Source organism: Bombus impatiens, unplaced genomic scaffold (genome assembly GCF_000188095.3).
Source record: "Bombus impatiens unplaced genomic scaffold, BIMP_2.2 scf_0464, whole genome shotgun sequence".
Taxonomy (NCBI): domain Eukaryota; kingdom Metazoa; phylum Arthropoda; class Insecta; order Hymenoptera; family Apidae; genus Bombus; species Bombus impatiens.
In genome coordinates, this window is record NT_176883.1 from 121,583 (window position 1) to 133,670 (window position 12,088).

At 44.5% G+C, this 12,088-nt stretch overlaps 1 protein-coding gene across 1 annotated transcript in view; it reads right to left on the reverse strand.

Moving 5' to 3' along the window:
- Positions 1 to 1,791, reverse strand: part of LOC100743387 (GATA-binding factor C-like) — a 12,749-nt gene extending 10,958 nt beyond the window's left edge. Inside the window, exon 1 of the mRNA XM_024368628.2 lies at positions 1,597 to 1,791. Coding sequence (XP_024224396.1) covers positions 1,597 to 1,776 — 180 coding nt within the window. The 5' untranslated portion in view covers positions 1,777 to 1,791. The remainder of the gene's footprint in view (positions 1 to 1,596) is intronic.
- Between the last annotated feature and the right edge of the window lie 10,297 nt (positions 1,792 to 12,088).

Consider the following 12,088-nt stretch of genomic DNA (forward strand, 5'->3'; position numbering starts at 1 on the left):
CCTCGAGGGGATCCTGGCGACACTCTTCGCACGTCCGGCGACCCGCCGAGCACCCTAATTGTTGCCACAACAGAGGGTCGCGTCGCGTAAGCGGAAGGGCTGACTCGAGTGGCCACCCGCTCTCTCGCGTCTCTCGGAAACAACCAAACCACCCTCGAGATTCACGTTCCAAGCTGGCTACACGGCTTCCTACGTTTCTCCCTGGAAACCGTGATACGCGAAGAAACGCGCGATTTGTGTCGCGAGATGTGCGCAAGCGAGTCGTGAGGATTGTCGAACTTTTAATTAGTTGGCTGTTGTTGAAGACTTTGAAAAGCGCGTTGCAAAATGTAAGCGATGAGGAATAAGACAGAGCACGCGTGGCTGTTAAATACAGAGTGGTTGGAAACTGATGGTATGAGCGAAAAAGGGGTGATTCTTTTTTTTTAATTTTTCCATCGAGACAATGATCTACAGTGAGATCCGTTATAACGAGAAGTGCACGCGTACCGAGCAAAAATTCAAAGTCGATTTTCTCGAAAACAAAGCCTCGAACGACAAATTTTTATTCTATATTTTTGACTTCTTTTTTCACGTAGAATCACCCCCTTTCTGCTTGTACCACCAGTTACCAACCATCCTGTATAATACAAAATTAAATTGCAACGAAATCACTGTTTTATTTAATTTTGTTAGCAACACGAAATATTTCTTCGTGGCGAGAATATTCCTCGAAAACAGGTCATAGGTTAAGCCCTGTTTGTAGACGTCTAGGCGACCATCATTGACACATGTGCTGCGTATAACATTCGGTAAATGACGCAAGAGGCTATTTCAATTGCATTACTCTAACTATACTCGTGAAGATTGCATAAAAATCTCAGTTTAAAAGATTGGAGCTGGCTCTTTTACGCTCGTCTGCGACACCGAAGGCCCTGTGCCCGTTAAATAAACAGACAATTGATAAAAATCCGCGGTGCAGTAACTGATTGGCGCATGGCACGAGTTAAAAAGAGATGGAACGTCGGAGCGGTAACGCGCGGCGAGATTGGAAAGTGGCGGAGAATGCGAGGAAAATCCGACCACCGCGGCAGAAAGAGGATCGAGGAATTAGGTTCCACGGGTCGACAATGGAACTCTGAAGAGGCTTGCCGCGACAATAGCGATCCGATATTACGTTACACGGGCCGGTTCACGATCGGTGGCTTCGACGGTGGCCAAAGGACGACCTTTTGCCTTCGCTGTTTATCGAAGGGCCGCTCTCGTTCGTCGGATCTCGTATCCGTCGTTTTAATACCCGGGCCCCTTTTGTCGATGTCTCCCTTCTCGAAAACATTGTATCGAGTGGTACGGATCTTCCGCTTTCGATCGCTCGCCCCGATTCCGAACGGAAGTTGTCGGCAAATAAAGTATAATAGCCAAGCACCGTTTGTTCCAAAGACGTTTGACAAAGGGATACATCGGCGTGCTACGGCGTTTGGCGTGGTGAACGCGAGACTGAACCGTCGAATCCGATGGAAAGATGGTTGGTTGGTTGGTTGGTTGGTTGGTTGGTCGCGGCTGGGGATCCAGCGGAGGAAACGTCGATACGGAGGGAATGTATGATCGATTACTTACGTTGTGCAGCTTGTAGTAGAGGCCGCACGCGTTGCAGACTGGCTCCCCGGCCTGGTTCCTCCGCCACAGCGTGGTGGTCGCGGTCTTGCAGTTGGCGCAGCTGGTGCCCGCCCGCCTCGCCGCGCTCTGCAGCGACAGTTTTGGAAAAGAAAACACACAGATATCACACCTGTAACGCATTAACCAACCGAGTCGTTCGCCGTCTTCCAGCTCGATCTCGAGCCTCTAAGATCGCGGTCGACTCGGCTTGCGTNGCTTGCGTCGCTGTTCTGTCCGATGCGACGCTTTCGAGGATCGAACACGCACACACCGATAAACTGTCATAGAAAGATGACTAGAGAGAACCCCATTGACCTCATTAAAGAAATAAAATAGTCGAACTCGAAGATGGTATCTCGCTGGCGTAGCCATCCACGTGTTATTCGGCAATTAGGTTAGAAAAATTTACCAAATGTCCAGCTGGATAAATTGTAAGGTACAAATTAAATAAAAAAGGAAACCATATAAAACAAGAAATAAGGAAAAATAGAGAAGCAAAAGAGATTTCGAAAATTGTGTTAATCTAAACGTAGAAATAAAATAATCAAACTCGAAGATGGTATCTCGCTGGGGTACCCATCCACGTGTTATTCGGCAATTAGGTTAGAAAAATTTACCAAGTGTCCAGCTGGACAAATTGTGAAGTACAAATTAAATAATAATAATAAGAAAAAACACCGACAATCCTTGCGTACACCGGTGCCCAAACTTACCGATCTTGCAACAGATTTTTCGTTCGCAGGGTTAACCTAACCTCACCAGACCTCACAATGACCGGTTTCAAAATTGAACTTAAAGTTGTCGTTTCCTTCGTTCAGTCAACTTTATGAAAATTCTTGTATCGTCCGATTAATCGATTTCTCAATTTTTGGCGAAGGTTACAGCCTGGTAAGCTTAGTGTTAATGGCGAGCTACCATAGTCTGGTAATCATTGTAATCAATTAATATCATCGGCGGTACAACGTATACTAATACATGCAGTCATTTACTCGTTCGTTTTTCTATTTCTTTTAATTTGGAAGTAGTTTACAATGAATTCTCATTGAGAATTATAAGTAAATTGTTACTATAACGTGAATAATAAATGATTATCGTATGTTTGGTTCCAGCTGAATCTAATGTTTAAATCTAAAGGCTAATGTCTTTTTAGCCTTTAGATTTAAAATTATAATGAATAAATTTTAGAAGAAGTAGAATTTTAGATTAAATAGAAAAAATTCCTTTAGTGGAATTTACTCGTATTCGAAATAAATTCGAGCGTCGAATAAGAAACGATTGAAATTGCAACGCTTAAGTCACCACACATATCCGAACCTGTTAGAAGAACCCGATAAGAACTGTCTAGCGAATTTCTACTATCGAAACTGTCTCGTCACCCAATTTGTTCGAACGAACGAGCTTCCATATCGAAACGATTTGGTCCGCTTGCAGCGAAAAGTTGATATAAACTGTTAATCCGTGGACTCGGGGGACGAAGCTTTCGACGACAGAATTGGTCAGAGGGATCCCTTTGCAGCTTTTCTCCGGCCGTGAGATTCGTGGGAGGAGAATCGAGAGAAGCTTCCAGAATCAAGAAGCCAGAAACCGAGCCGGGATCGCGTGAAATCGGCCGCCCATAATCCTCGTCCCGGGGATTGGAAATGCGAGCCCGTGTTCTTACCTGTGAGCCCGGATCACAGTCTCGTAAAAGGATCGGAGACCGTCTCCGCTACACCTGTTTCCCCATCGGCGAGCGAGAACCAAGGGATTCGTCTCGTCGTGGCGTCGCGTCGTCCCGACAGTTACGGATTTTACGTGACAGCACCGGTCTATGCGACTCTGTAGCATCGATACGCTCGATAGTTTGTTAAAAACGCGACGCGTTATCCACTCTTCCAGCAACTTTGTCCTCTCGAGGTATGTTTTTCGACTGGGACGTTTTTCCAAGCAGTCGCGCGTGGCATCGAGCGTACTAAATCTCGCTGGATCTCCAGAGATTCTGGGAACCTTATTGCGATCGATGATCTATAATGTACGTTAAACATTGTATATCTTTTGTCAGATCCTCGATGATCGTCGCACGCTCTTCACAGGGTCAGGTTGCGTCGAGTTTCGTTTGGAAATCGTCCTTCTCGCTTTCCATTCATCGGCCACTTAACCTTCGAACGAAAAGCAGACCCGGTTTCGGGCATTGTGGACGCAGGCGGAAGGGAGGGCTCTAATGGAAAACCGATTGAAAGCTGTTTGAGCGAAAACGCGTCGTCGAAATTGCACCCCCTTTGTGCCCCCGTCACAATGCGCCTCTGGAGCGCGTGTCCACGAATATAAAATGTCCACGCAACTGTTTTTCCTCTTTTTCTTCGGTGTCTCCGTCCCGTCCTCGTCTCGAGAGTCCTCGAGAGAAACAGGCTGCGTCTCGCCCTTTGTCGTCCGCACAATGTAACCGTTTTCGCCTGTCTTGCTTCGACAAAACGGCGCAAGAATCCGTGCGTACGCGTAATTCTCCTAATCGCAAGCAGCTCGATAATTCGATCCTCGCTTCTAGTCCGACGCTCGAAGATCTCTGGAATCGAAGCTGGACGATCGAGGCTATCGCGGTAATCGCTTACTGTTAGGCTTTGTGCCCATACAATCTCCGATCTGCTCGATAAAATTGTTTACAATGACGAACAATTTTGATGTATTGTATTTTCCTATATCCTTGGCAATGTACAAATCGTCCATTTGGTTGAACATTTCAAACAATAAATTCAAGCTACTTGTTATTCGCGAATGGCGAATAAATTAAAGAAGCTTTATTCTTGAGTAATAAGTACCAGGTTGTCCGAGCAGTTTCTTTCGTTTCATAAGTGAAACAATAGATGCACGACAGTTTTTATTTTATATTATTTTACGGATTTACGTATGATCCATTTTGTAGTAATAGAATAAAATAATAAAATAATATAAAAACGTCGTGCATCTATTACTTCCTTATAAAACGAAAGGAACTTTTCGGACAACCTAATACATCGAGTTTATTTGCACTATGACTATTACGCGACGCAGCTGGCCCATTTCTCCCATCAATTTATCATTAAATTTCTACCTTAACCGCATTCCAACTCTCTTTCGAAAAATCGCGATATGAAAGCCACTGTGTCACGACAGCCAGTTTTCCAAAACGCGGTTTCTTCGTCTTTAGTTTCTCGTCTCTAGAACTACCGATAGTTAACACGATGCTATTTCTACCATAACCAGTGAAAATGACTGGTCTTTAAAAAATACGTAATAATAGAATATTTGATTATTTATTGATTTGTTACTTTCTCACAGAAGCAATTCCATGTTATGTAGTACACTTTTCGTATTATTAATCCATCTAGGTCCATGATCCCTAAACGAGAGTCGACACATTTATAAAATTACAGTTAAAAAATTCTACCAAATGTCCAAATTGGACAAATGTAGAGAATTAAATTAAAAAAAAAACATTTATAAAATTGTAGAACCAGTCGTTTTGACTGCTGTGGTATATCTAGCGTTAGCATCTAACGATCTAGCGATCGATCCGGAATTTTCCTGATAACTGGTATCGTCAAATCGTGTGGAAAATTGTAGAAAACGAGGAAACTGGTTAATTGGGGTTCGATAAACAGATTGCAGGATCCTTTTGCATTTTCACTGGCATTGGTGTAAGTAGCCTTAATACAAAACTATTTTCAGCTTGAATACATAGAAAAGAAAATAAAATTCATTATATTATTCTTTTAATTATCGTCGCGAAAGTCATTACATCATCGCGGACAGAAAATATAACGTGAAGTAGGAATTTTAAAATAAAATTCTAAAACCAGTCAATTCGCCTGATGTGGTAGTTCCAGCGTTAACCTGCGTAAGATCGTGGAAATGCAACTTGAGGGTAATTGTCCGTACGAATAAAATAATATAAAAGAAAACTGAGAGTTATCTGGACGACAAGGAGAACGAAGCAGCCATGAACGCGGAAGACTGTTTACACAGTCGGTGGCGGGGTGGCACAGGAAGGAGAGAAAAACGTTGGAAGAGGGGTGGCTCGACGCGGTGTGTAATCATGGCTTATCTGGCGGATCTTATCGGGGCTGGCGCGTAGCAAAAGGGGTCTGCAGGGTGCTCCGGGCCCCGGCGAAGCCTCTCCGCGTGCAATCAATACGCGGAGAGCCAGCTCATCAATATAGAGGCCCCTATCTGCTCTAGATCTTTCACACCCTCGCCGCGTCCAGCCTTTCACCTTCGCGCCCGCCCGGCCTCCGACACGAGGGGGTGGAGTCGTCTGAAAATCGTCCGAGGCCTGGTCGGTCTAATGGTTATTAAACGAGGGAGAAAAGCGAAGCTGCCGCTCGTCCCACCGAGCTGCGCCGTTTCCAAATTGATGGGGAAAGCTGTCTGGGAAAGTTGGAGATTCGATGGAACACGGAAAAGAGAAAGAGAAAGAAGGGGAAGGGGATATTCGTGACAATAATTAGGACGATGGTAAAATAATATTAAGGGTGGGTGCTCGTTCGATTGCGAGAGAACGGTGGATGGTTTCTAGCGAGACGAGAGCGTTCAATTTGAAGACTAAAAAGAAAACACCCCACTGACCTCCCTAAAGAAATAAAATAGTCAAACTCGAAGATGGTATCCCGCTGGGGGTAGCCATTTTATTTAACAATTAAACTAGACAAATTTGCCAAATGTCCAGCTGGACAAATTGTAAAGTACAAATTAAATAATAATAAAAACAAATTTGGAGAATGACGCGAGAACGACTCGTAGGACGTGAAAGAGGAGCCGCGCGCGGTCCTCCGGTCGAAGGAAAAAGGGGCGGCAAGAAGGTCGACAGGAAATAAAAGCACGAACCGAACCGTCGCGCCGCGCCGGGTGGAAGGAAGAGCCTCCCTCTGGACGGGCGAACGGACAGGGAGGAGGGCAAAATGAAATGCACGCGAAACGCTGGAGAACCACCGGGCGGCAAGAGCCGGAGAAAGAGAGAGAAACTGACGTGGCCCGGAGACGAGCAAAACGAGATAATAAGGGAACAAGACCGGCAGAAAAATCGAATCGAAATAAAAGGAGGACGTCGAAGGGACGAGGATGCGAGGAGAGCGCGCGCGCTCGCACACGGCCAACGAACGAGCTGCGGGTAAAACGAACGAGAAGAGAAACGTAGATGGCCACGAACTTCAGAAATGTCATATCCGTCAGTGTCCACGGTTGTGTGCCTCCTCGAAGGCAACCGGTTCCCGGCTCGCGGATCGCGTCGGTATCGTCCCCACTCTGCTAACCACCCTGTGAAATGCCGATTACACGGCCAATCGGTGGCACCGTGTGCGCTAGGCCTCGATCGTTCACTCTCCTACCCCCGTGAGTGACGATTCTCAGAATTGCAAATCCCTTGCGCGTCAGGCTACTCGTTAAGCGAAAGCTTCGTTTGTAATTTTATCGTCGCTCTTATCCTCGTCACGACACCAGGGTGTTACGGCTCGTTACGATGGGCCGTTGATCGGTACGCCGATTCCAACGTTAGGCAGAACGACCGCGGAAGACAATCAGAAGCAACGAGAAATCTTTCCGCGGGTAATTCTTATCTCCGCTTTTCTCTGATAATGGCGTGCGTCGTCTAGAGTTAAGCTCGCGCCAGGGTTCCTGCCCGGTGCAAATGTTTCGCCATTGCTGCGCTCTTAATTTCCCGGGAACGTCCACGAGCTCTCGAAGGAATCACCGAAGAAATTAGCGCCGAGAAACGAGAAATCTCGCGGAGAAGAGGCCAAACTCGACCGAGCAACCCTTTCGACCCTTGCGCGTTCACACGATAGCAGTCTCCTCTTTTGGTTCTAGATTCGCAACGGTATTTCTCCGAAGATCGAGGATTTTCGATTATTCTATCGAGGATTTTCGATTATTCTATCGAGGTCCGGAGAGCGTCGCGCGATTCCACGGAACCAGTCTGCTCGCGGCCAATTCGATCAAGGCCGTCTCTCGAGGGGAATATCCTACGCAGTTCCAAGTTCCAACCGCCTAATCGCTCAACAATGCGTGCACGGGTGTCCCGGTTGAGCAGTCGCTCGTTCTCTCGGCTGAACGATCCACGAAACCTCGTCTAACTGCTGCGCGCTATTTATTCGCGTGTAGACGATCGCGATAATAACAACGATGCCGATGATAACGCGATGAACATCCGCACGATCGTTTATTCGCTGTTAATGGTCCGCGGGGCTAGCTATCGAGGCGCGCGAAATTCGAACAACGGTAAGAACACGTTTTGAAAGACGACGAGGGCTCGCGCGGTCGTTGGGCCGCGCGCACGAGAGACTGTTCGTCCAGGAGAATCTAATATCGTGGTTGACGGAGAAACAGAGGGACGAGGAGAGCGGCGTGATCCGTAGGAAACCGGATCGTACGTGACTCGGGACGATTTTTCAAAGTTAATTGCCGGCGAGTTATCGATCGCTCGTGACAGACGGCGCGGGAGCAATTATTACCGTTGCCTGCTCCAGTATCCGACTCTGCCGAACTCGCCCATCCACTCGTGTCCTTCTTCTTTCGCTTTCCAGCCTCGATTTCTCGGAACCGCTTGCATAATAGCCGATCATCGGAATCGAGTCAACGCGGTGAGCGCGCGCTCGCCTCACTCTCTCCATCGATCTACACTATCGCGCGCATACGTTTGTATTTGGACACCCGATACAATGCAATGGACGGATCGATAGGTTTGTTAGATTCTCAACATTATGAAAATTGTCGTGTATCTAACGTGGGATATGCTGGCTTACGAGACTGTACCGCGGCGGGCCTTGAAACGTCTCATCACACGCTGATTTATCCTCTTCCGTTCGATAATAAATTCAGTCCTCGAGATATTGTACCGGTTATGACGTACGCAAACCGTGCATAAGTATTCGGACACCTGGTGCAATCCAATCGTAAGATCGATATTTTAAAGCTTTATGCTGGAAGAACGTTAATTATTCGCTACTCGCCATACCTGCGATCGAATGTTAAATTGAAATTGCAGCAAGCGGTTTACCTGCGTCGATCGAGTGCTGTCGCCCTATCAAATGTATAGAAATTTGTTGAAACATCGTTGCAAATACGTACTCCACTTATTCTAAGATCTGAACATTGCGATGGAAGCAATTTTCATGCATCTTTGATTTATATCTTTTTTATTTATATTAATTAATATGAATGATCGTTGTTATCAGTGTCTACCAAGCGTATACGCTTGCCCGAGATAAGATCAGAGACGGAAACCATCAACCTTCTTGCGATCCAGTTTTCCAACTCTCCGTCCAATAATTTCATTCAAATCCATCGCTATCGACTGTCTAATAGAGATTTGTATTTCGCGTGTATTAACTTTTATTACACGCGTACTCGTGCAATATTTCACGAGTATCTAAACGTACCTAATGTACCTAACGTAGTAGATTGTGAGAAAAGCGTCTTTCGTTTTGTGAGGAAATAACAGACGCACGATGTTTTTTCTTTGATATTATTTTCTCGAATTACGTACGATCGATTTTCTTCTATTGAGATAAACACCGCGACATTTCACGTTTGGACGAAGGTGCACTGTTGTAAAAGACACGTTTGCGAAGGAAAGACACTTTTCCGACGACCTAACGTATCGCGTATCTAACTACACCCGCAATTTAATTCGTACGACTTTTAATACACAAATATCCAGGGGACCTCAAAGATCGCGTGATTAACAAAAGATTTAGAGTAGTTCGATGTACAATTTACAGTTTGCTGAAGTAACACGGGGAAAAATCGATCGAATAAAGATTTGTATTTAAATAAAATTTACACGGATCGTGGCGTGGATATTTTTTTAAATTATTAATATTTAGTTTGTACTTTACGTATACGTGTCTTCTTAATACGCGTGCTATAGCGGGATCCGTATAACAGGGCATTGTTTTTATTGTTCTTATTGAGATTTGTATAATTTTGTGTGCTGGACTGGGTTAGATGCGAGGTAGCGATATTTGTGTGTGAGTATCAGTGTGTGGAAGTATGTTTTTCGCGCGGCATCTCGAAAACAGATGAATGTAAACTGTTGAGTTAACAGTGTGGTATGAAAGAAAGTGTATATCGATTATCAAATAAATAAATAACTATTCTAATATGAATTCTAAGTGTAAATTTAATGTTCCTATACCATTATTTCAGCTACCAAGATCCACAATTCCCAACAAATATTTTGAAAGTTTACTTCTATTTTATTTCTACATATGCAAGAACATACTGTTAACATTGATATGTACAATGGCTTGCTAAAGTATTTACATTTGTCACAGAAAACTTTAATATTCATATCGTGTGTTGTATATAAAACACTTTGAAATTTTGTTACCACTATAACGATATTGCCCTATTTATATTGCCAATTTGAAAATACATATAAAAGTTAGAGAATATTTAATATAAAATTAATATACAGTATGTATAGTCACCTTAAGGGCATACTGCATTGTATTAAAAATGCTCCCACTCAATACCGAGACTTACCAATGTTACGAATGATCGCTTATTTAAATATTTTTCTAATCTCCGCAAAATATACGTACGTGTACTTGTACCAAATATCTCATAATTTCCGTATTCATTTTCAGAATCGTTTCAAATTTTAAAAATACAATTACGATAGTTGGATGTCATTGCAGCATCAATGAAATTTGAAACTCTTTCGTATAATATGCGTATGGTAATATCGTAAAAGGTCCATCGATACTTTCCGAAGTATAAAAGTGAAAGAACAAAATAAAGATTACAAAATTAAGATCCAAAATTCTCAACAGTTCTATATGTTTGTCGTAATTCATAAGTGTCCAGACGCTTGTGCACGGTAGCGTACGTGTACGTACTCCGCGACCGCTGTTATAATATCTGTTATAACTAGCGCTTCGATAAATCTTGGGCGGCGAACTTCCTGCGGAGCGGCGCGCGTGTCCCCGATCGTCGAGCGATTTCGCGAAAACCGGCCGATTCGGCGAAAGGCGGAATCGATCCGGATGAAAGACGTACACTGTGCGCGCACCGGCGGTCGCGAGTCCGCTCGTTAATCAGCCTATCGGGTTAATTAATAACGCTCGATCGACCGACAGACGCATCTTGCGTGGCTCTCGCCGAGGTATCGGTAGCCGACTCTCGCTTCCTTTTCCTCTTGTCCCGTTATCGCGCTACCGCTGCAGCCGTTGTCCCGAAATCGCAGCCGGATCTCGCTCGCCGATAGAATTATCATTGCCGAATTCTCAGCCGCGATACGCCGTGCGATTTATTTAGAGAAATCCGAAACCAACACTTTAAACCCTTTGCACTCCATGTGGAGTGTGACTCGACGTCAGTTTTTATCTGAGGAGCTCCTTTGTCGAGTTCCACTCGACATTCCTTCGCGTCCAAATCGATAGATGTCCTAGAAAAGCAGGATTGCATCCTGGAAATTGTTATACTTAAAAATGACAAAATACAACGATAGTGTAAATAAAACTGGTATTTAAGTGAATTTACTTCTTCCTTTATTTATTTAAAATTGTCTGATTTTTTAGTTGAAGTAAATTTCAAGTGAAACGCTTAAAAGTTATTGGTAAGGAAATTGAAATAAAATTCGGAGAGCAATGTGTTAAACAAAGGATAACGGCGACTGAAAGCCGCGTACCGTACAACGAGAGACGAGGGTATTCGTAACGTGAAAGCAGAGAGATATTTCCGCTCGAACGTCCACCTGTTTATCGCAATTCGTACATTTCTTACTGCAAATTGCTATGTTAATCGTTACGTGTCGCTGCGAACAAATTGTCAATTAAATTATTCTCTTATCGAGCTTATTAAAACAGCTTGCACAGTGTATTTATTTTACTGCAAACGATATTATAATTACGCTTATCCGAATATGTTTGATAACACGAACAAGGTTTCTCTTTTTATTTCCATATTCCAATTGTGCGAATACTTTCGTGTCTCACAGTGTACGATGGATTTATGTACAGACGTACACACATAGTTGAAAGTTCGTCGAAGGAATTAAGCGGAGGATGTTAAAAATCCTGGAATCGCCGATGCAATTGTTCTAGGAACAGGCTGCTTAAGGACGTGGCTGTCCGGGCTCTCTCTCTCTCTCTCTCTCTCCCTCTCTCTCTCTCCCTTTCTCCTTCGATTTTATTTATTCCCCTACCACGGGCCGAACCGCATCGGCATACGAGCAATTTGTATCCCGATGAGAACAATGTTTGTATCGAGGTTGTATCGGCGCACTCCCTCCGCTTCTAGTCACGATTTAGTCAAGGATACACGGAGATCGTTATCGGGGCTACGCTCGTAAAACGATCGTTTACTCGTACTCGTACGATCCGGCCGGAAAAGTCTCGATCTCTCCGACCGGCCTGGTAATCCTCCGATTTACAGCAATTCTCTTTGAAAACAATGGGAGGGGCATCGATTGGACGCGCAGTTCCCTGGCGGCGAGCGG